The sequence below is a fragment of the Sinohyriopsis cumingii genome, chromosome 2, assembly GCF_028554795.1.
Source record: "Sinohyriopsis cumingii isolate HCF-2022 chromosome 2, ASM2855479v2, whole genome shotgun sequence".
Lineage (NCBI taxonomy): Eukaryota > Metazoa > Mollusca > Bivalvia > Unionida > Unionidae > Sinohyriopsis > Sinohyriopsis cumingii.
Window position 1 is genome coordinate 83,861,919 of NC_142962.1, and position 26,260 is coordinate 83,888,178.

Here is a 26,260-nt window from a genome sequence, read left to right on the forward strand (position 1 = left end):
TATTACAAGTAAGACCAAGACTATTATTACAAGTAAGACCAAGACTATTATTACAAGTAAGACCAAGACTATTATTACAAGACTAAGACTATTATTACAAGTAAGACCAAGACTATTATTACAAGTAAGACCAAGACTATTATTACAAGTAAGACCAAGACTATTATTACAAGACTAAGACTATTATTACAAGTAAGACCAAGACTATTATTGCAAGTAAGATCAAGACTATTATTACAAGTAAGACCATGACTATTATTACAAGTAAGACCAAGACTATTATTACAAGTAAGACCAAGACTATCATTACAAGTAAGACCAAGACTATTATTACAAGACTAAGACTATTATTACAAGTAAGACCAAGACTATTATTACAAGTAAGATCAAGACTATTATTACAAGTAAGACCAAGACTATTATTACAAGTAAGATCAAGACTATTATTACAAGTAAGACCATGACTATTATTACAAGTAAGACCAAGACTATTATTACAAGTAAGACCAAGACTATTATTACAAGTAAGACCAAGACTATTATTACAAGTAAGACTAAGACTATTAGTACAAGTAAGACCAAGACTATTATTACAAGTAAGACTAAGACTATTAGTACAAGACTAAGACTATTATTACAAGTAAGACCAAGACTATTATTACAAGTAAGACTAAGACTATTATTACAAGACTAAGACTATTATTACAAGTAAGACCAAGACTATTATTACAGGTAAGACCAAGACTATTATTACAAGTAAGACCAAGACTATTATTACAAGTAAGACCAAGACTACTATTTGTATTGTACTTCCATACAAGCTTAATTTTTTCTGTGAGTAAACAAAATCTTCATAAAATTTAAAGAAAACTTTTCAGTTTAAAATCTAAATAATTTCCTACCCCGACTTTGAACTCCCTGGAATCAGCAAATCTTCTTTCACCATCACAGAGTGGATAGTTTCCAGGTTGTCTTGGAAATGAAGAGTCTACATTGTACAATATTCAAAATTAGTAGCAAATATATGTTAAAAACAATAAGAATCAGAGTGTTAAAGCCATTTTTACAGTTCCTTAAGATATCTGATTGTAAATTATACACTTCAAGTTCAAGCTGCCATGTCTTTCACTACAAAAACAACTGAGTAATACATTCAGCAGAGGCATTGTTTAACCATAAAAGAAAAAATCAACTCAAGTGTTAACTGTTTCAAAATTTATGTGACTTGACGTAAAATATGAAGAAATAACATCACAGCACATAATTTAAATAATAAACACCATATTTTACCTTTTCAAAGCTTGATATAGCATTGGATATTGGATGATCATATCTATTGCGGACCTTCTTGAATGCCCTGCCTGTATCTGTCTTGACAACAGTATAGTTTGCTGAATGAGAACCTTTCAATGGTAAATAAAATATAATGTAGTAGAAATTATCAAATGTATGTATGTATGTATGTATGTATGTATGTATGTATGTCCAAGCTTAAACAGCATATCAGCACAATCTATGCTTTAAGTATCCAATGAAAGGCATACAAAACAAAGATAAAAATATTCTCAAGTTATTAGTGATGGGTGCATCAAAAGCTACAATTTGCTCTGCAGGGGTTTTATTTGGGAAAAAAGGAGAACTGGCATTTATGGTCCATCCATAACTCCTATAAATGATAGCATGGACTACTGGAAATCCAACATATTGAAAATGTCATTACATAAATCTCCAGCAATCCTTACACTGAAGCAAACAAAGTCAAGAGGGCCAGCAATCAGGGTATATAACTCTTCTAAATGATAATGTGCAATACTAGACATTATATTCAATTAAGTTCTCATGAATATAAACCTCAATGCCAAATATGGTTGAAATTTATGACTAAACAATTTTACGACTAAACAATTGTTGGTAAAGTACTGATGTGGAAACCAAAGTCAGGAGGACAAAAAATAAAGGAGAATTTATAACACCTGTGTATAATTTCAATGAATGATAGGATCACAAATGTTGTGGAAGTCAAACTACTTCAAGGTCTTGTCAATATAATAGTGCCTATCAAATCTGGTTGAGATAAAAAATTCTAATTAAAATTATGCTGTAAATTAAGAGGACTTTCTGTCACTGACCACAACTCCCTTAGGTTGCAAAGTGATTGAAATCAAACTCATTCAAGACCTCATCAATATAAATCCACTTGTTAAAATCCAATAATTTGTACTCAAAAGAATCTTGTGGAAACCACAATCCATGAAGAAATTTCAATAGAATGTGTGGAGAAAGCAAATTTTGAAGTAAATTATGTTTCTCAGAGAATACTTACCTAATCAAATTACATTAGAAATTTGAGCCTGCTACCTTGTGAATCCAGCCCTAGTAAAAGATGAAAATCATCATTTTTTTTGTTTATTTCAATAGAAAAGGACAATAGGTCTTGCCCATTACCTCCCCTTGGCACTGCCAGGTGTCACTAGTTTTAGCTGAGCGAAATCCTAATAAGGATTCTTGCATGGAGGGGTGGTTGGGAGGGTTTTAAGTAATGTGAGTGGGTAAATATTCTCAGAGAAACAATTTACTTAAAAAGTTGCTTCCTTCTAATACATTCCCCAATCACATTGGAGAATAAGTAATAGGAGGAGAGGACGCTGAGCATCTAACCTCTACCTCAGATATCCTTCTAGGAAGAATAGCTGGATTCTCCTAGTTACATTGTAAGCAGCACAGTCTGGAATCATTTTACCTCTGACCCTGACATATGATTAAGAACATGAATATTGAAATCTTACCTACAAAATTTCAATAGCAAAACCAGTGAAGCTAAGAGGCTGTATTGATTCAGCTAATTGGGTCTGGTGGCTATCTGTGCTGCAGCCACTGGACCTACTAGATTCAAGGTTTGCCTCAGTGATGCTAAATCTCTGAGATGAAGGCTCAAGAAAGTTAATGACTCTACATGCCAGCCAACAGCTTCTATTACATCTCAGATCAAAACATTGCATTTGAAGGTGAAGCCCACAGAGATGGCTCAAAGTTTCTAAGCAATAATCTTTGTGAGGTTACACTCTGATCTGGTGAGAGACCAGAGTAAACTGAGCATACAACCCAATTCAGCCATGAAGCAAGGGCTTTTTAGTTGATATTCTCAAATCAAAGTCCTGTTAGAAATGGACTTGATGAGCTTGATGATTCTGATTACATGAACATGAGGAAGTTGCACCAGATTCCAGTAGGTTAAAAATTCCATGTCCAGATGGACAAAATCCTGGGGTGGACAGAGGTCCAACTTTTCCCAGTTCACTAGAAAGCCTGGATCATCTAAAAGACAGACATCATTCCATCCTTGGGGTAGAATAGAACTTACCATATGTTTCTGGATGATGTCGTCCAGGTACACTGCCATGGTTGTAGATGACATTGATTGGAACAGGGTGTCAAAATAATCCATAATCTGGGTAAAAGCCCAAGGGATGATATTGAGGCCAAAGGGAGAAATTTGAACTGATATGCAAAAGTGGAGAATATGTTTCTGACAAGGGATGGATAGGGATGTGAAAAGATGTGTTGGTAAGATACAGCCTGATGGCGTACTTGTCCTGTTGAATGGAGAGGCAGATTGACCTCATCATCTCTATCTTGAATAGGTTGAGGTGATTCAGTCAATGAGGATCTCAGCTTGTTGTTTGCTTTCCAAAAAAGAAACAGCCTTGAATAAAACCATGGGGATTGTGGTCTTTGTGCAAGCTGCAATAATTTTTTTTACTGTATCTCTTGCTGTAGAAAGGCAGCCTTCTCCTGGTCTGATAGTGGACCCATGAAGAGTAGAAGATGAGAGGGGAGGGAATTGATTATGAACGAAACCCGAAGCCCCTCTGGATGACCTGGATCACATACACACACTCCATTCTGAGGGAATAAGGAGATCCAGTGAGCTCACAATTCAGTTTCTTACGAACTCTGTGTGATTGCTTCCAAGGGATAGATATTGGTGCTTACGTGACTGAGAAGATCCTGTCCTGAGGCTGCCTAACATCTCTTCACACTGGCAGTGGCTGAGTTATTTCTAACACACATGTGGGTTGAGCTGTGAGTTGGAGGAGCAGTTTCTGAGCTGCCTGCCTCTGAACTTCCTCCAAAGCAACAGTGATCTGAACAGGGTCATCCAGAAAGGAAGGGTATGACAAGGTTTGAGTTAAATGGATTGCAGACATGTGACACATCATATCCAGAGTAAATTGGCCAAACCTATCAAAGTATTGGTGATAGCATGGTTAGCAGCCCAGGTCAATGACCTTAGCAATCCTGGCCATCACCTCCCAATTGTGCATATTGCCGGGTGACTCTGTCAAGTCTGAAAAGTGCCATTGAGGCAAAATCTGTTGATAAAGAAGGTGCAACAACATCCTAAACCAGTTCTGATGGGCATGGAGCACATTTGTCCACCTTTTAAAACAGAAGACTGGACATATGAACACCTACTATATTCTTGTCAAGTGCTGGGAGATCAGTACTGAAGATGTGTGAAGACCAAGCTGAGTGGGTGGATGGTCAAAACTTTTTCAGTGCCTAGCTTCTTTGAAATGCTAGACAGCTACTGTAAGACCATTGATAATATCAGTTTAACAAATGTGAGATTTTCCAAAAATTTTCATTTAAGTGACATTTACATATCAAAGTTTGACTTTTAAAAATGGTATCCTACCTGTGTAGTTGTAATATAAGCACTTTCTTTGGGGGGGGGGGGGCAACTAGTAAGCAAATAAATCTTTACTTATTTATATTTACTGATTTTCATCTTAACAATCTTACCTTCATGGCCAAATTCTTCTGTTGAATATTCTAACTGACCTGATGGATTATTCTGTTTTATCTACAAGAAAGTAAATTACTAAAATTAACATTATAATCTATATACACAAATAAAATATCTTTATTAAGATTGTGAGAGTTTAATAGTTTTATAGCACTATCTTTTGGGATACACTGCTTCATGTACAAGCATACTGATGCCAGACACTACTTAATGAAACAAAAATGTCAGCTTTAAAACACTGGAATCAAAACATAAAAATAAAGAATTCACATTTTTCCATCCTTTTTATGCATTTTTGTTGTGCTTTCTACAGTCACCTATCCAACTGTGTGACATGCTGGAGTCTGATATTCAAGAAACGACCACAATATGCATTCATCCAGTGTTGATGCACTGCATATTCCGTTTTGAATTTATGTTTATTGTTTTCTTTCTTATCCCAGATATCAATTTCAGCGATTTTCATTTACAAAGCTTCAAGAAAAAGGTGTGAAATGGTAATTCAGCACCAGCTGACTTGTGATATTCTTATTCTGAAGTCAGGCACTTAAAACACATGTCAGCTTCCTCCTTTCAGTTACTAAACGTCAATGATGACACACATTTGCACACAGTTCCAAACAGCCAACGGGCAGCACCAGTTTGATGCTAAGTTTCAATTTTAGTTGTAACACCTGTCTTTCAAAAATGAACACAAACTGTTTGATAAAATGATTCTCATTGTCAAAGAACTAAACACTATAAAACTATAAGATACTGGTATGTGAAAAATGAATCTGGATTTGCAATATAGACTAAGAAATGCAATCTGGTAAAGTACTGATATTTTTGCTTTCTTTTGTTTCTAGTTATATATAGAGCCATAAAATAATCAAGCTTCATTTCTCAGTTATTCTTTGGATGTTACACATAAATTAAACATCTATCTCAGTCAGAAATAGCCATGACATGTTAAACAAAAATGCTACAGAACTAATTTTCACTTTTAAAAATGAAAAACACTGACTCATCCATAACAGAATGTTAAGGTGCAACTAAACGTTCTTTCACTATGGTATATGCAACAAAGCACTGTATACCATACATGTAGTTTTAGTTCAAAGAAGAAAAGAATCCTCTAAATGACTCTCTCTCTCTCTCTCTCTCTGGACTGTAGTGTAGGAGTGATTCTCTGTGTTGGGTAAGAACTTGGGTCTGAGAGATATAAAGAGGAAGTCTGTAGCTGAGTCAGGTCACAAACAAATCCACCAGAAGCTTCCACACAGTGTGAAAAAGGGATGAACTTCCTCACAGGAGGGTGCAACATGCTACCCAGGATATGAGGCATGTGACGCATTTCCATCCTTGAAAGAGCATATAAAAGGCTATTCTGAATGTGATACATGTCCAGCATCTTCCTTTCTGAGGTGGGGGGGAGGCAATTTACTTCTGAAATATTCATTCCCTCACTTCTGATGCATGAAATACATCTCCCCACTCACAGGAAGGCACAACACACTATTCTGAATGTGAGCTGTATTTAGCTTCTCTTCCCTTCTGTGGGTGAGGCAATCTCTCAAACGTTCAGTCCATCCATCAGAAGTGTGTGGTACATCTCCCTCTGTCCTCAAATGTTCAGTCCCATGATGAAAGGAACTCACCTGCCTCTAAAGAAACTGGTCTCATAATTTCCTGGGACCATGAAGCACTCTTCTGGCCTAAAGAACTAATCATTTTTCAGTAGAAGGTACTTAGTATTATTGATATAATAGTAGACTGTGGTAATTTTTTTTGGTACTTTTTCATTGTGCTGATACTTTTGGTAGTTTCTGTCAGTAAGGAATATGGAAATTCCTGGTAAATCTTCCTGCAAATTTATTTATATTAACAGCATGTTTTGATGATAACATAATTCAAAACAGTTGTATTTGTCACAAATAAATTTTAAATTTTACAAATATAGTTATATTTATTATCCTTTAACAACGTTTGACATGTGTCACATATGGCAACGTGCTGGCAAAATGGGATGTTGTGAAAGATATTCAGCCTGAGTCAACTTTTATAAAAATTTCAGATTTAGAGAAAAAAAGAATTCATTTTTAGTTATTTACTAGCCAGTGTAAATTTAATGAGAACATACAATCCATATTGACATATGTTCAGAAGTGGAACAAAATTTTTTTATGGTACCAGCTCTATCTTGCGGTGAGATCATTGGGGCTCTGCAAGAGAGAAACCTGAAAATTGTGAGAGGAGGGGAAGGGACATTCCTCAGCCCTCCATATTTGGATCTAGAATTGTCTATATTCCTGATTTAAGTTGATCATAATTTACAAAATGCAGAACAATTCTTTCAATGTGCATTTTGAACAAGTGAGGCAGTCTGCATGTGTGTTCCAAGGGTCCTTCTTGTTAACACACTGTCCCCCAGACTGTCTCAACATAGTTCTCTGCAGTGAAAATTTCCTGGAAGAAAACAATGAATAATGAAAATATGTTAAATATGTTACACATGAACTTACCTATTGTTTAGGTGTGTGCTACATACCTGTCAGTGGGAACTTACTAGTGTTTTCTTATAGGCCTTAATAGAAATGTGTTATCCCCCTTAGTTATTTTGGGTGGAAGTCATTTTTAACTTCTGGGTAGTAAAACAAAATGAGCACTAACCAAGAGAATGAAAAGTAACTCACTGCAATCAATATTGATAATCTAAGCAAAAACAGTTGAAACATTATTTCTGCAGACATAATCAATTTGTAACAAGAAGCAAATGTGAGTTGATGTCTGTGCTCGAAGTACTAGATTGCATCACTTTAAAATTGTTCCAATATATTTATATTAAAAATTCCCATGAATGCCATTAAAAAAGAACCAAAATTGGCTTTATATATATATATATATATATATATATATATATATATATATATATATATATATATATATATATATATATATATATATATCTGTGTGTGTGTGTATATATACACACACTTAAAAGAATCCAAAGTTGGCTTCTGGGGGCAGCTTGCTTTGCAATCACAATTACCTTTGTATATGAAATCCTGCAATAAATTCAAAAAATGAGTTTATTGCTTGCTACCAGTTGTGATTATTCATCACCTGGGTGACTATTTGCTTGAAATCTGTAATTGTAATTGATGTAAATAATATGCACAACATTAATTTGCTTTAATAGTATTTTCTGTAACCCATGCTAGTGAAAAGATTATTTGCACTGTATTCTCAAAAAATGATTTTTATTTGAGAGATACTGTCAAATAGTTAACCTAGATATAATACAGTTCTTTCTAAAAATAAAGAAATCGATGTTAATTTTCAGTATATTTTTTCAGTTATATTGAATATTCGAATCTTATGCCACACAGCATAATTTAATTTACCAAAATTTTTATTTTATTTTTTATATCTTTCCTTTTCATCTGGTCTTGGAAATATAATTAGTAGATTATTTTCTCTTGATGGTCCTGTCTTCCTGTTCAAGTATAGGGAACAAATTCTTGTTTGGTCATTGGTGACATAGAAAATTTGGTCTCGCATTTTGCATCATTGCATCCATACATTTTGTATGTAATTCTCAACCAGAAAATGATTCATCAGAAAACCTTCTTTCCCACAATTATTTTTCCACCATAATTCTTACAAATGCAACAATATCTTTCATGCAACAGCATGTCTCTCTAAGATTACTAAACATGTCATAATGACACTATCACTGATGTTATTGTTCACAATCACTTCTACTTACTACCCTGAAGCAGTGCATAATTATGCACTCTAAAGAGCTCCAATTCAAGAGCAGATAACAATACTTTCTGAAATGGCCAATAGAAAAGTATAAGACATTCAATTGTTATTTAAGAGCAATCGCAACAATATACAAAGGTGAAAAAACACCAAAACTGGTATTTCAACAATCAAATTAAAAAAGGAATACATAATTCCTGTTCTTTGTTTTGGTTGGACCTCTGCTACTTTATTTTTGTAACACAAAAGACTTACCTATAACCAGAGTAATTGGTAATGAATATCAATTTATACTAACCCCAAAGTGATGGAATATAGTGTGATAACCTGAAAGGTCCCATAAAGAACAAAATTTTGAAGGGAACAGTGTTTGCCTGAATGTAAATAGAAAGGAAATACCAAGCCATAATTATAGGTTACTGCATTTATATGGGAAAATATGAACATGTTTTTCAGATGGATATGCTGCATGACCTTGGGAGTGCAGTATATCCATCTCACAAAACGAGTTCATATTTTTCCATACAAATGCAATAACCTTTTTTATTATCTGCTCATTTTCTTATTCTACTTAAGGCGTAATTATATAAACAAAAATACACCACATGAAACAAAGTAAATGAATGTATGCCATACACATAACTCCACCCAGATAAATTTGAACTTAGTCATGTGCTAGAGATAACTTTTGAAAGAAAATGGCATTTTGGTCTACTTAATATTGAAATTTAGAGTCATATTGTGAATGAAAGCACATTGTAACAACTTATCCATTTAGTCTGGAATGAATAGATTTTGTTATTTTTGTCGATTCTGCTAAATTTCATGATAATGACTTTGGCAGTTTTACATGAAGTTCATCTAATTTCAGCAGTGAGGGAGCAGCATGTTGACTGTCTGCAAGTGTGTTTCTGTTCTGTTATTGAATGTTTGGAATTATAATGTGGGAAAAATATGAAATCTCTCAATTGTAATTATCGAAAAGACACTATGGAATATAATGTTTATTTCATTTTGAGTGCAGTAACGAGGATGTAATTGCAATTGGAATATAGTTGAAATTAAAGTACAATTTTGAAATGTGTAATCAAGCTTTTGAACCCATGACATGGGTCATGTAAATGAGATGTGCAGAAATAAGAAAGTACATTTTGGGGAAATTCAGGATGTAAAACTGTAAGTATATTTTTGGCCATTCTTATTACCAGCTAAAGAAGACATTTATGCCTTGTCAGTTGCATGTTATTTTGTAGGGACCCAGCAATTTCATGACCTGTCTGGCATCTATCGCTAGCTTAAATCTGAAACATTGTATCAAAACTGTGAATGCAGAATATTGCAAAGCAGCTAGTGTGTGGCAGTCCACAAAACAAATTTAATCAACCAAACCATAAAGCGTCTACTAAATGAATGTGCATGATTTGTTTACAAACTATTTCCTAATACACTATTGGGCACACGTGTCATGCATATGATTCCAATATGAAAAAATATTGCATGCTTCTGACAATGTAAATTTATTGGAGACAAAAATGAGCATATAATAATATTTGTTGAAGAAAGACTGTCATGTGGTGAAGCAGTAGCAATAGAAATTTTTCTCTGGTCACAGACTCAACACATGCAAGCACCTTTGGATGCCTCTACTCCAATCACATGGAAGCGCCTTTAGACGCCTTTACTCCATTCACATGGAAGCGTCTTTTGATGCCTGCTGTAAACATTGGCCATTTTTAGCAGGTTTTTGTAGTGCCACCTTTGGGGAAAACCCCCTATTAGATACATCATTCATTGCTGAGAATGACCTTTAGGTCAGATCACGTGGTTGCTGTTTTCTCCAAAATGGAGGTCGCAGATTTCGTTCAGTACTTACGAAGTTTTCATGATTAGAATCACAACTATGAAAGATTCAATAACTTAGGTAAAGGCTCTGATATTGAAGTAGGTAGCAATTAGTTTTTATAAATTATCAAATTCAGATGACTTAGTGATGTAGACACAGACAAAGAACTTGTAAATTTTGAGTAAGAGAAATGTTAGCTATGGTTGGTCATGCGGCTTCACTGACTTGATAGTGAACAAGTTCTCTCAAGATTTTAAAGCACATAACAAAATTCTTCTGTGAAAAATAATTACACTGCTATAACGATCGGACTTTACTGTTAAATTTGATCATACATAATAAATGTGTACCAAAAATGTAAAATGGTTAAAATTGCTGTTAAATGTAACATACACTACACTTCTTAACAGTTAGCAGGCAGGCCTATGTGTATGGAGTCGAATAGGCAACAGGTGTTCTATTTATAGTGCACTGCACTGAGTAACTTAGCTACATGTGTATCGGGGGGCTGAAAAGACATCAACTCTATGAGGTAAAGGGTCCGCCTTGGATGTGGGAGGTCGTGGGTTCGATCCCCGGCTGAGTCATACCAAAGACTTACAAAAATGGTACTAACAGCTGCCTTGCTTGGCGCTTAGCATTAAGAGGTTAGTGTTAGGACTGGTCGGCCTGGTGTCAGGATAATGTGACTGGGTGGGACATCATGCTACATGTCTGCAGCATGATGCCTCAATGCTAGACATCACTATAAACTGCCGCATTGCAGACATCGTAGCGATATGACTGAAAAATTGTTAAAGTTACATTAAAAATCCAAATCACAACACATCACACACATCATTTAACCAGCAATTAGGTAATAATGGCAGACATTATATTTGCTGTATTTGTAATTCCTTGGGCACATCAAGGATAATATTGAATTTATAAGAAACATAATATAAACCTTCTGTTATTGAATATTTAGCTATTTAAAAAAATTATGGTTCTAAATTTATTTGACAATGCAAAGTTGGAGAATTCAATGTGCTATATAAGGTCAATGTTGTTTTCTTACATCACTTAGTTTGTTATAATAAAATAAGGCAAATCAGGTCTAACCAATAAGCAGCAGTATTACAAGTACAAACTAATTTTTAAAACCTATAATCTGCAATAATTTTTTTGCAACAAAATTAAAGCACGTGAAGTCATATTTAAAAAATCCCTGTTTCTAAAAATAGATGCACCCACAGGGCATGCATGGCACCATTTCAATCTTGGTTGTAGTATGATTCATTGGAAATAGGGATCTATTTCATTCAAAGACAGACTAGCTAAGGTAATGTTTTGTCGACATCAATGAAATTAAACATCAAAGTTTTGCTGTTATTATATATTTGGAACCTGAAACTTTTTGTACTTTAGGTGTTATTAATTATAGATTCTTCATGTGCAATTAATTTGCTTTCACAAAAACATATTTCTCAAGCTGTTCATTCATTTGGCCTGTTTTCCATACTTGGGCATATTAAAGGCTATTACAAACATATTGTTACATGCCAGGGGTCTATACCTGACTGAGCGGTTGTCAAAACCCTGGCACGATTATTTATACTACTTTCGCTAGAAGTCATATGTTTACCCCAACTTTCCAAAGACTTCCATACAATTTCAGTTGTAAATTAGAAAGTCTGATGTGTCCATTCTATGCCTAAATTTTACTCTAATCAATGCAAGACCACAGATAAAACAACCTGCCAAATATCTATCAACTGCACATCTGCATGGTTTATCTTCATCAGGTTCCTGTACTGCCAGCCGTTCATGCCGTAGAAACTATACGAGTGTCCCCTAACACTGGGAACTATTTTAACTACTCCACCCTAGGCCAGTCAACCAATAGTTTCCAGGCACATTTTGCAGTATAACTGCACCACATTTGCCACCATGGTGACATAAATGGTATCTGCCGAGTCCCTTGGTATTTATTCCTTTGTGTAATTTACTGGTTTCCTACTGTAAATACTACCACTGCAGTCACACCACCAATGTACACCACTAGATTTTAATATGGACTATCTACCAGGGACATTCATGTGGTTTTGGCCTGAATTCACTACTAGTGAACCATGGCATCATGGAAACTCACTAACACTTCACTCTGTGACGTTTACTCCTAGTAAGTAGCTAATTATTTCAGGCTAAGGATATTTCCATTGCACCGAATTCCAATAGTCACACAAGTATAATCACACAAATCTAAGAATTCCTTAAAACGGGGCACTATAACCAAATGTGCATACTCCAACTTTATTATAATATTTTAAAATGTGTTCTTGTTATATGTCATTAATGATGTGGTTACAGATAGGTAGCTCTATATAGTCATACATGTGTATGTAAGAAAATAAAAATGCCTAATGATATTTCATTTCATTGAAGAGTTGATCTCGAATAAAAATATCAACTATTTAGGAAATCTCTTGTTTTCAGACTTTCATGTTGAGGAAAAATACCCAAACAATACAATAATGAAAACTTTCTATGATTATATTGGAGCACATCATAATTACTCCTCTACAGTGAACATGCTGTGATGAAACAGGCTGCAACTATCTAAGGTGTAGAGTTGAAAGCTGCAAATAACACAGCCAGATTTGTTTTCTTTTCGTCTCTTTTCTCCATGCTTGGTGCAGTATTTGAAAGATTACCATGCCTAGAAAGGCAGACATCTTGGGCAAACTGGTGTCTGTCCAGTTTGGATCACTGGTTTCATGATCTGCCTCTTGTTCAGCTGCAAATTTATTTGTTTCAGTTACAATCTTTGAAAAAATTCCAACTGGAAAATATTAATGGAAATAGTCCAGTTCTAGAGCTGTTTCATGTAAATTAAGTGATGGTCCTGACTGCTGAGTAAATGGACTCCTGTCATTATCTTGCATGTCTGCAAACCAATTTGGCTGATCATCATCAGTGTCACTTGAGTCTGATGACATTGTAGATATATGATGAAAAAATTTCAGACCCATTATCTTAAATGGCATCATTATTTATAAAATCTGGTATTTCATCAGAACTGAATCCAGAAAAATTGTTTTCACTTCTAGACAAATCACTGTATTCAACAGACGAAGACAAAATCACCATGACAAAATCAGGGAATTCCCTTTGGATATATAAAATGTGACTTCCAGTATCATATGTGATATGATTCGCCGTACATTCTAGAAATGTAATTTTCAACATAAAGAACATAATGGAATTACGAATTGATATTATTAATATAAAACTTCAGCATCATATTTAGAAAACATTACACTTATAACTTAAATAAGTGAAAAGGCCATCAAAGTGTGGTATTACCATCAATCAACATCGCCATTTTGGATACAGACTTGGAAAACCCCTCTACACATAATTTGTTGGTTAAATTTAGATCTATATGGTCTACTATTAGGAAATGAGTCACTAAAACTGAATGTTGGTAAAGATAATTTGTTAGTTTTGACCTACATTTGGTTACCATGCGATGAATCAACATTTAACTGGAAGATATAACCTATTGATAGTATATACTGTGTAAACCATAGAAATGTGTAGATGGGGGGCAAAGGTAAAAGTGTAGTTATATGTAGATGGGGGCAAAGGTAAAAGTGTAGTTATATGTAGATGGGGGGAAAGGTAAAAGTGTAGTTATATGTAGATGGGGGGCAAAGGTAAAAGTGTAGAAATGTGTAGATGGGGGCAAAGGTAAAAGTGTAGTTATATGTAGATGGGGGCAAAGGTAAAAGTGTAGTTATATGTAGATGGGGGGAAAGGTAAAAGTGTAGTTATATGTAGATGGGGGGCAAAGGTAAAAGTGTAGTTATATGTAGATTGGGGGCAAAGGTAAAAGTGTAGTTATATGTAGATGGGGGCAAAGGTAAAAGTGTAGTTATATGTAGATTGGGGGCAAAGGTAAAAGTGTAGTTATATGTAGATTGGGGGCAAAGGTAAAAGTGTAGTTATATGTAGATGGGGGCAAAGGTAAAAGTGTAGTTATATGTAGATTGGGGGCAAAGGTAAAAGTGTAGTTATATGTAGATGGGGGCAAAGGTAAAAGTGTAGTTATATGTAGATGGGGGCAAAGGTAAAAGTGTAGTTATATGTAGATGGGGGCAAAGGTAAAAGTGTAGTTATATGTAGATGGGGGCAAAGGTAAAAGTGTAGTTATATGTAGATGGGGGCAAAGGTAAAAGTGTAGTTATATGTAGATGGGGGCAAAGGTAAAAGTGTAGTTATATGTAGATGGGGGCAAAGGTAAAAGTGTAGTTATATGTAGATTGGGGGCAAAGGTAAAAGTGTAGTTATATGTAGATGGGGGCAAAGGTAAAAGTGTAGTTATATGTAGATTGGGGGCAAAGGTAAAAGTGTAGAAATGTGTAGATGGGGGCAAAGGTAAAAGTGTAGTTATATGTAGATGGGGGCAAAGGTAAAAGTGTAGTTATATGTAGATGGGGGCAAAGGTAAAAGTGTAGTTATATGTAGATTGGGGGCAAAGGTAAAAGTGTAGTTATATGTAGATGGGGGCAAAGGTAAAAGTGTAGTTATATGTAGATTGGGGGCAAAGGTAAAAGTGTAGTTATATGTAGATGGGGGCAAAGGTAAAAGTGTAGTTATATGTAGATGGGGGCAAAGGTAAAAGTGTAGTTATATGTAGATGGGGGCAAAGGTAAAAGTGTAGTTATATGTAGATGGGGGCAAAGGTAAAAGTGTAGTTATATGTAGATTGGGGGCAAAGGTAAAAGTGTAGAAATGTGTAGATGGGGGCAAAGGTAAAAGTGTAGTTATATGTAGATGGGGGCAAAGGTAAAAGTGTAGTTATATGTAGATTGGGGGCAAAGGTAAAAGTGTAGTTATATGTAGATGGGGGCAAAGGTAAAAGTGTAGAAATGTGTAGATGGGGGCAAAGGTAAAAGTGTAGTTATATGTAGATGGGGGCAAAGGTAAAAGTGTAGTTATATGTAGATTGGGGGCAAAGGTAAAAGTGTAGTTATATGTAGATGGGGGCAAAGGTAAAAGTGTAGTTATATGTAGATGGGGGGAAAGGTAAAAGTGTAGTTATATGTAGATGGGGGGCAAAGGTAAAAGTGTAGTTATATGTAGATTGGGGGCAAAGGTAAAAGTGTAGTTATATGTAGATGGGGGCAAAGGTAAAAGTGTAGTTATATGTAGATTGGGGGCAAAGGTAAAAGTGTAGTTATATGTAGATTGGGGGCAAAGGTAAAAGTGTAGTTATATGTAGATGGGGGCAAAGGTAAAAGTGTAGTTATATGTAGATTGGGGGCAAAGGTAAAAGTGTAGTTATATGTAGATGGGGGCAAAGGTAAAAGTGTAGTTATATGTAGATGGGGGCAAAGGTAAAAGTGTAGTTATATGTAGATGGGGGCAAAGGTAAAAGTGTAGTTATATGTAGATGGGGGCAAAGGTAAAAGTGTAGTTATATGTAGATGGGGGCAAAGGTAAAAGTGTAGTTATATGTAGATGGGGGCAAAGGTAAAAGTGTAGTTATATGTAGATGGGGGCAAAGGTAAAAGTGTAGTTATATGTAGATTGGGGGCAAAGGTAAAAGTGTAGTTATATGTAGATGGGGGCAAAGGTAAAAGTGTAGTTATATGTAGATTGGGGGCAAAGGTAAAAGTGTAGAAATGTGTAGATGGGGGCAAAGGTAAAAGTGTAGTTATATGTAGATGGGGGCAAAGGTAAAAGTGTAGTTATATGTAGATGGGGGCAAAGGTAAAAGTGTAGTTATATGTAGATTGGGGGCAAAGGTAAAAGTGTAGTTATATGTAGATGGGGGCAAAGGTAAAAGTGTAGTTATATGTAGATTGGGGGCAAAGGTAAAAGTGTAGTTATATGTAGATGGGGGCAAAGGTAAAAGTGTAGTTATATGTAGATGGGGGCAAAGGTAAAAGTGTAGTTATATGTAGATGGGGGCAAAGGTAAAAGTGTAGTTATATGTAGATGGGGGCAAAGGTAAAAGTGTAGTTATATGTAGATGGGGGCAAAGGTAAAAGTGTAGTTATATGTAGATGGGGGCAAAGGTAAAAGTGTAGTTATATGTAGATGGGGGCAAAGGTAAAAGTGTAGTTATATGTAGATTGGGGGCAAAGGTAAAAGTGTAGTTATATGTAGATGGGGGCAAAGGTAAAAGTGTAGTTATATGTAGATTGGGGGCAAAGGTAAAAGTGTAGTTATATGTAGATGGGGGCAAAGGTAAAAGTGTAGTTATATGTAGATGGGGGCAAAGGTAAAAGTGTAGTTATATGTAGATGGGGGCAAAGGTAAAAGTGTAGTTATATGTAGATGGGGGCAAAGGTAAAAGTGTAGTTATATGTAGATTGGGGCAAAGGTAAAAGTGTAGAAATGTGTAGATGGGGGCAAAGGTAAAAGTGTAGTTATATGTAGATTGGGGCAAAGGTAAAAGTGTAGTTATATGTAGATGGGGGCAAAGGTAAAAGTGTAGTTATATGTAGATGGGGGCAAAGGTAAAAGTGTAGTTATATGTAGATGGGGGCAAAGGTAAAAGTGTAGTTATATGTAGATGGGGGCAAAGGTAAAAGTGTAGTTATATGTAGATGGGGGCAAAGGTAAAAGTGTAGTTATATGTAGATGGGGGCAAAGGTAAAAGTGTAGTTATATGTAGATGGGGGCAAAGGTAAAAGTGTAGTTATATGTAGATGGGGGCAAAGGTAAAAGTGTAGTTATATGTAGATGGGGGCAAAGGTAAAAGTGTAGTTATATGTAGATGGGGGCAAAGGTAAAAGTGTAGTTATATGTAGATTGGGGGCAAAGGTAAAAGTGTAGTTATATGTAGATTGGGGGCAAAGGTAAAAGTGTAGTTATATGTAGATGGGGGCAAAGGTAAAAGTGTAGTTATATGTAGATGGGGGCAAAGGTAAAAGTGTAGTTATATGTAGATTGGGGGCAAAGGTAAAAGTGTAGTTATATGTAGATGGGGGCAAAGGTAAAAGTGTAGTTATATGTAGATGGGGGCAAAGGTAAAAGTGTAGTTATATGTAGATTGGGGGCAAAGGTAAAAGTGTAGTTATATGTAGATGGGGGCAAAGGTAAAAGTGTAGTTATATGTAGATTGGGGGCAAAGGTAAAAGTGTAGTTATATGTAGATGGGGGCAAAGGTAAAAGTGTAGTTATATGTAGATGGGGGCAAAGGTAAAAGTGTAGTTATATGTAGATTGGGGGCAAAGGTAAAAGTGTAGTTATATGTAGATGGGGGCAAAGGTAAAAGTGTAGTTATATGTAGATTGGGGGCAAAGGTAAAAGTGTAGTTATATGTAGATGGGGGCAAAGGTAAAAGTGTAGTTATATGTAGATGGGGGCAAAGGTAAAAGTGTAGTTATATGTAGATTGGGGGCAAAGGTAAAAGTGTAGTTATATGTAGATGGGGGCAAAGGTAAAAGTGTAGTTATATGTAGATTGGGGGCAAAGGTAAAAGTGTAGTTATATGTAGATGGGGGCAAAGGTAAAAGTGTAGTTATATGTAGATGGGGGCAAAGGTAAAAGTGTAGTTATATGTAGATGGGGGCAAAGGTAAAAGTGTAGTTATATGTAGATGGGGGCAAAGGTAAAAGTGTAGTTATATGTAGATTGGGGGCAAAGGTAAAAGTGTAGTTATATGTAGATGGGGGCAAAGGTAAAAGTGTAGTTATATGTAGATGGGGGCAAAGGTAAAAGTGTAGTTATATGTAGATGGGGGCAAAGGTAAAAGTGTAGTTATATGTAGATGGGGGCAAAGGTAAAAGTGTAGTTATATGTAGATTGGGGGCAAAGGTAAAAGTGTAGTTATATGTAGATTGGGGGCAAAGGTAAAAGTGTAGTTATATGTAGATGGGGGCAAAGGTAAAAGTGTAGTTATATGTAGATTGGGGGCAAAGGTAAAAGTGTAGTTATATGTAGATTGGGGGCAAAGGTAAAAGTGTAGTTATATGTAGATGGGGGCAAAGGTAAAAGTGTAGTTATATGTAGATTGGGGGCAAAGGTAAAAGTGTAGTTATATGTAGATGGGGGCAAAGGTAAAAGTGTAGTTATATGTAGATTGGGGGCAAAGGTAAAAGTGTAGTTATATGTAGATGGGGGCAAAGGTAAAAGTGTAGTTATATGTAGATGGGGGCAAAGGTAAAAGTGTAGTTATATGTAGATGGGGGCAAAGGTAAAAGTGTAGTTATATGTAGATGGGGGCAAAGGTAAAAGTGTAGTTATATGTAGATGGGGGCAAAGGTAAAAGTGTAGTTATATGTAGATTGGGGGCAAAGGTAAAAGCATAGAAAAGTGTACCTGGGGAGTATGGGGTTAGATCACTAAATAATTGTACGCTCACCTACAGTCCCTTTTGTCTAAAAATTGAACCTAATAAAATTTCTCTAATATTCACACAGAACAAAAACCAATTTAAACTGAAGATACGTCAAAAGAAGTTTATTTATACGCCTGTCCCTTGATAACTCACGCATAACGGGGTCTACAAACATAGACTGCACTATAAGCGAGGCGCGAGTTACTGAGGGACCTCTAAAAATTGGGAAAAAATCACTTTGACATAGAGAAAACCATGGGGGGGGGGGGACCGGCATTAGGGAACTGGGCTGTTTAATGACTGAATCCTCATTTTACAATCACGTCGATAATAATTTTTAATAATGCGCTTTTTCCAATGAAGTTGTTCGTTTTTCTGTTTAAATAACATTTTTTTTTCAAAATATCCAACATATGAAAGATTGTTCCAACTGGTTTGAACAACCATCACGTGTACGCGAAAAATCTGTGTATTATGTCACTGCTTTTTGTTTTCTTGATGAGTCTGGTTGCCATGGTGGTGTTTAATAGTATCTTGCCAAATCAGTAGTCCATAATTTGGGAACTAGACTAACTGTTGATACACGACCAGACAAGATTCCTCTTTTTCATAAACACGCGAAATTTATTTCGTTACATGTCTACGTCAAAACTCAATATTTTTTTTTGTTCAATTAGTACAATGTTGATGTCGTGATTTCAATGGAAGTAATAATTAAATTTCTTATCATCCGTGAGGATATCTCTAAATGCCAGTTCAAGAATTCTCTGAACCTCACTTCCCACAATGGTCCATATCTGTGAAATCAAGCTCTATATTTTATGAAGTATTCATTTCGCTTGGCTGCCTTGTTATCTTTGATCACAGTTATGAAAAAGTCAGATAATTTAAGGTAGTTTCTGTTACATACACAATAACATTTATTACAGTGTTCGATTGATCAAATGAAGTGATTTCACCCGACATACGACCGAGGCCACTAGATTTTAAGTTAGTCCGATTTTTGTGCCTTTTAACTTTTCTTTTATTCCACTTCCTTTTTTTTTATGTAAAAGACATAATTAACATGATAATACAAAAGGGGCCAGCTTTTAATTCAGTGCAACAATACAACAAATACTTCCGGAAGTCAGTTATCAAAACACGGTCGGTACTTAATTAGGTTCACAGGTGCTCAACGCGAGCTTGATGTTAAGAAAATAATAATAATCTAAAGGAAAAAATCATACAGAGTGTCATACTTACCTTAGATTACCCCCATGACCCATTCTGACATAGGACCCTCTCTATCATAATATATATATATATATATATATATATATATATATATATATATTATGATAGAGAGGGTCCTATGTCAGAATATATATATATATATATATATATATATATATATATATATATATATATATATATATATATATATATATATATATATATATATATATATATATATATATATATATATATATATATATATATATATATATATTATGATAGAGTGGGTCCTATGTCAGAATGGGTCATCAGGGTAATTTAAGGTATTTTTGTCACACTGCATGATTTTTTTTCCTTTAGATAATTGTTTTTTTTTCTTAACATCAAGCTCGCGTCGAGCACCTGTGATTAGGTTCTCAGAGAAACGCTCGTGGAAATAGCTGTTACGGCAGATTGACGCATTTTACGTTTAATTACAAGAGGACACATTGCATTTATGACAATTACACTTAAAAGGAACTAAAAGTTGGAACTAGAACACAAATTTCAATTGATAAAAACATTATTTAATTTGTATTTATTTCTTAAAGTACTGCCTCCACTTGGTGTAAGTGACATTTTCATTGATCGAAATTTCCTTACATAGCGTTAATTGTGGTGTACAAGAAATGTCATTTGGAAAGAAAATGTAAAAAATCGTAAGAGCTATTTTTAAAGTTGATATTTCAAAGTTTTGATTAAAATTTCCAGGTCATATCTACCATTTTCAATGATAAAACGAGCGATGCATCAAAGTTTCCGTAACCAATTTTGATTGCGATTTCCTTCAAGTTCAACAAATAGGGATAAATTTTTGGGGTATTTTCGGGTTTATAAAATGGGATCCAAGCCTGACACTGCACTATAAGCGGGTTCGTGAGTTATCGAGGGAGTTGTGTACTACTTTCCCAAAAAATGTTTAAACAGGATAGTTCTAGTATTATTTGTTCCTTATCACCTTAAAAGTCAGACCATAAAATATATTAACTTTTTGACACTGGTGTCCTTCTTAAGTAAAATGATCCATAAACAGACTTTTAGTTCAAATACCTCTTCCTCTGTGTAAATTTTTGATGCTAGTAGACCAGCAAACCCTTTCTTCATGGCCAAGACTTCACTGTCCTCCTTGAATGGGTGATATACTTGCAAGATTTCTCCACGATGAGTCATGACAAAAGAAAACCTGAAACCAAATTAAAATTCATCCAAATTTATAACAATTTAGCTTTTAAGATTAAGGTAAATGATGCAAGCAGCTAAAAGTCAATGTCATTTAAACACAAACACAAGAGTAAATAGGTTCTCAGGTCACATATTCCTCAACACAAATCATACAGCAGGTTTAAAAAACCTACACATCTTTCAAACAATGGCACACAGTCATCGTTATCTGAGCTAGAAATCATCACTAGCATGCAAGCAATTAATACAAGCTGAAATCTTTGCTTTACAAGCAGAAAAACTATGCACTTGCAATTCTTCACCAATACCAGTTAATACCAGTGCATATATATCCAACTTTCCATCGATAACGCTCAAACACAATGGGATCCATAAACATAGACCACTCAATAAATGAGGGTGAAAGTTACAAAGGGACCTCAAATGAATTAATGATGAGATGCCATCCCAGCTGGTGACTGAGAAAAAATGGGGTGGGTGGGATGGGGTAACAATGCTTTTTAATGGCTGAATACTTGTTTTATAATCATGTTAGGAAGAATTTGCAAAAAAAAGATTTTTCTAATGTAGTTGTTCACTTTTTTGCATAAATTATGTTTTTTTCAACATATACAACCTCTGAAAGATTGCTAACATCTACCAAGGGGCTATTACTTCCATGATGTGTATGCAAAAACATTATGTATTGCTCTTTGTCGTTGGTTCACAACAAAACTAGATTTTTTTTCAGAAAATAAGGTAAATTTTTTTTAAACAATGTCACTTTCAAAACAAGGTTTTTCAAAATTGTTCAATTAATAAAATATTGATGCCATGATTTCATTGCAATTAATAGTGAAACTTTTCATCCTTCAAACTTCATTCTATTGGGTAAAACACACCTTAGAGCTTATGTTGAAAAGTTGTTTTAAATCATCCAGACTTTAAGTAAGTAAACCCTTGAGGAAATATCTGAGTGCCAAATCAGGAATATTAAGTTTATACAATACTCTGGAACCATCTTCTCCATGATAAACCATATCTATGAAAACGATTTCTGACTATAAACAAATAAATGTATCAAGATTTCATTTACCAAATTTGATCACAAATTTCTTCACATGAATAGGGGCCAAATGTTTGGGGGTATTTTATAGTATAACAAAATATGATCCTCGCCTGACCCCATATTAAGTGAGAATACACAAGTAGTCTGGGCACAAGTTATCAAGTCAGTGGTATATATATATATATATATATATATATATATATATATATATATATATATATATATATATATATATATATATATATATATATATATATATATATATATATACACACACACACACAAATTCCCTTTTTTTTCTTAAAATTTAAATGCAAACAGAGATTGTTTTCTCTGTTCCATGTGGGAGTTGTGCTAGCTGACAGCCCAAAAACTTAATTTAAAGTTTTGCTAGAGAATTTTTTTAAAATCAGCACCAAAATGAAGATGGCATGAAAAGTTTATTTTAGCTTCATTTTAGTCTAAATGCTACATTTTTTATAGAACGCATTGACTTATTACCATCACACATAGGCATTCATGCAGCAGTACTGATACCTATGCAAGAACTTAAATACTCTGTATACTTGCAATTTGCCATCTTTGATCTCCTAAAAATATGCATGTATCTGCTGCTTTATCTCACAACTTACAAATCCCCAAACTCTGACAACCTTAACCACTAACTGTTAATCAAAAATTGTGTATTGAAGATTTCAGTATGCATTCATAAGTCTAAGGCTGGTTAGGCAATGCTGCAACTTGCATGAAGAACATGGTGACTGCATGGTTGAACCCAAAATACTAAACATGGAAGTGAAAATTAGCACAACATTGTTTACCAATAAAAGATGGAGGGGGATTGTGAAGACATGGAGGTATTTTAGGCAAATGTGGCAGGGCTTGACAGTTAAACATGTTCTCCCTGAAACTGAATTTTTTCTCTCAGGTTTAAGCAAATTCTTTAAATTTTAACAAAATTCAATTTGGAAGAAACAGTTCAATGCAAGTTTGACAGTCCTAATTTTTGCATTCTGGCAAGTCACTTAAATTTAAATAAATGCACTATATTCATTAGATCTGTCAAAATTCAACAAAAAAAGCACCATTGTGCATGATGTATTTCATCATGATTCACTGATTTAATCTACTATAAAGTAAATGATCCTATTTTTTACCTTGCACACTAAACAATGCTGCTGAATTTGTGCTTATCTCATACCTTTAATTACCATACATGTTTGGCAAATTGTTCCTTCTCCAATTTTATCCATTTTGGAAACTGACCCTCCATGCTTCAAGATTCCAAAAGATTAAATTTTTAAATTAAATATATACTTTTCAATGCAAAAACTGTGCAATCTCCCATTTACTCTGGTAGGACTAGGAACACTTGGAAAAAATGGACTAATTTTGCAGAATTCTTCTTTTCACTTATCATGGCCACAACAACTATCTTCAAGCACAATAACCTCTTTTACAATAATTCAACTGAACAAGCATATGATGATCTTATTCCCAGTGCACTATATGATTTTTCTCTATTTGTTTGAACATCAAATGTGAAGCTTATCAAGTGCAAATGAATCCATATAGTTGCTTACATTGATCAAACTTCACAAAATATACAATTTTCCTGTGAAATGGGTAACCAGTATCCTAACGAAAACAGAGTTGCATGCTCTTATGTGTATTAGCAAATGGAATTAATAAATTATGATCTCACTGCAAAAACAAACTTAAAGACCTAATAATGTTTCCTACCTTAAATATTTGCAGCATGTTTTTCATGTTTTCTAATTTCATGGTGTTTGTTTTTGTAATCATATCATTATATATGTTTTTATGTTATAGGTGTTGTCTAATGTTGTAAAGCGCTTAGAGCTTCTAAAGATTAGGCGCTATACAAAGTCCTCATTATTATTATTATTATTATTATGTACTCAGTTCATAAACTCACCATTTTTTAAAATCCAAATCATGACCAACGATACCTGAAATGAGAAATTTTAAAAATTTAAATGCTAAAAGAACACAGTTAGGTAGGCAATAAATGATTTCCAAGTAAAGCTAAAATAATTATTTAATCTCCTTCTAAGCAATGCTTAGTATGAAGACTTACAAAAAATGTTACTAAATAGCATTATTCTGGGTTTACTTATTTTCATGGTTTTGCAAGAAATTACATTTTATCAGTACATCAACCTGGAAAATTGCTCATTCACAGTACTTGAAACATTTTTTAATAACATAATCTCATCTTTAATAGTAAAACTATATGAGAATGTACAGCACAAGAAAAAAGATCAATAATTGTATGCTTTTGTGTTTATCTCTCTCTTGACTGACTGAATGAAATCTAAGCAATGGAAAATCAAAGACAGAAACTAACAAGTTCATTATGCACCCATTATCAGTTCAGGATTTATACTATGTAGCTATTTAAATTCACTGATTTCTATTACTGTTTGTACAATTCCTTCGTTTGATTCACATTAATTTAAAGGATTCTTGGTGAAATTGCATTCAGAAAAAAATAGTCATCAGAATAATACAAAAATCTAAACCTAAAGACTGTCAGTTATACATAAATTAAAACCTCTCCTTCATTGAAAAAAGAAGTGCTGATGAAATTTTCATCCCAAAAAATGTCCAATAAATTCAGAAATCTCTGTCTTTTTTTTTAAAATTCAAAAATTTCTCTTGCTTTCCGTAATGAACAATGTTTATCCAGGTCAACCATGTCTTAGTTGTCATCATGAGAATGACGTAAAATTTAATTTTTTCCTCCTAAGAATCACATTTCATAACTACTGACAATTTCTCACAAAGAATACGTTGTCTATTAAAGGATGCATGATTGCAAGAGTTATCCCACTTTCTCAGACTTGTCCCAAAAAATAAACTGATAGCATCAAAATAGACTTGTCCTCTTTCTTAAATAAATGCATCCTATATTAGAAAAATACCCCTATCTTTAAATGGACAGGGTAGATTTAACTCTAAATTCCCAATTAGACCCTCAAAATGACACATTATTGATGAGGTTAGTCAATAATTTGAAAAATCTCATACAACAACTCAACAAAATCATTCTATTTTATATTTACTTATTTATTAATATAACATGCAATGTTCTCTATTGAGAATAATATTTTATTGCAATTTCATGGTCACTTTATGCATGAAAGTGTTTCTTATAGCTGTCTGGTTGACAATATGGCCAAATCTCCAAGCAACTAAAGTATGTTTCATATGATATAATATAGACAATAATGAAAACAGCATTCTTTGGAACTATTCTTTACACAAAATCATATTGTTCATCTAATGAATGTTCAAAGACGTTTCAAATATTCTATTACATTTATCTCCATTAGTTTAAACTATGTAAGAGCAAGCATAAGAAAGCATATAAAGTATCATTTTAATCACAAAATTGCAGGTTAAACATATCACTTCTCTTCAACACCTTTGTGCCAATTACTCTCTCACTTATCTCTTTGCAAGATCATTTATTCAAAAGACATTTTTTTCTTTTTGTGAAACACTGTTTACTTACATATTTATTTCTTTACTTATCCATTCATTCAGTCATTTCAGTTGTTCCCTCAATCTAACTCTAAGAAAACTGACTGGATTGTAACCAAGGCTGGGGTCTGACAATCAAGAACTCATCAATACTAAATTAATCAAAGTCAGTGAAGTATAAAACACAAATCACAGTGACCAGCTTTTGTGATTATCTTGGAATACATATCAAAAGGCATCCAGTCACAAAATGTCATCATTCCAAGTGTAACTGTATTATAAATATAAAACCTGTGTGGTTCTGAGCTAAATGCAAAACCTGAACATATGCCACTCAAATTTAAATTGAAGGAGACAGTGACCTTCACTGAATGTCATGGTGTAGTAGAAACTGACCAAACATACTATATTTCTAGTTTGATGACTGACATGTACAGTACTTGAGACTGAATGCAAGGCAAATGAAGTGTGAAACATGAGTCACAGTGACTACTCTGAGCAGAGAATAGTATTCATCAAAATACA

At 34.2% G+C, this 26,260-nt stretch overlaps 2 protein-coding genes across 2 annotated transcripts in view; both read right to left on the reverse strand.

The window, feature by feature from the left end:
* Positions 1-13,767, reverse strand: part of LOC149805297 (uncharacterized) — a 29,153-nt gene extending 15,386 nt beyond the window's left edge. Inside the window, exons 1-5 of the mRNA XM_089933936.1 lie at positions 13,749-13,767; positions 13,097-13,224; positions 4,807-4,867; positions 1,291-1,403; positions 903-988 (exon numbers count right to left, since the gene is read on the reverse strand). Coding sequence (XP_089790062.1) covers positions 903-988; positions 1,291-1,403; positions 4,807-4,867; positions 13,097-13,224; positions 13,749-13,767 — 407 coding nt within the window. The remainder of the gene's footprint in view (positions 1-902; positions 989-1,290; positions 1,404-4,806; positions 4,868-13,096; positions 13,225-13,748) is intronic.
* Positions 13,768-20,308: 6,541 nt separating this feature from the next.
* Positions 20,309-26,260, reverse strand: part of LOC149805298 (uncharacterized) — a 32,215-nt gene continuing 26,263 nt past the window's right edge. The window contains exons 3-4 of the mRNA XM_089936167.1: positions 24,165-24,198; positions 20,309-21,178 (exon numbers count right to left, since the gene is read on the reverse strand). Of these exons, the coding sequence (XP_089792293.1) occupies positions 20,962-21,178; positions 24,165-24,198 (251 nt within the window). The 3' untranslated portion in view covers positions 20,309-20,961. The remainder of the gene's footprint in view (positions 21,179-24,164; positions 24,199-26,260) is intronic.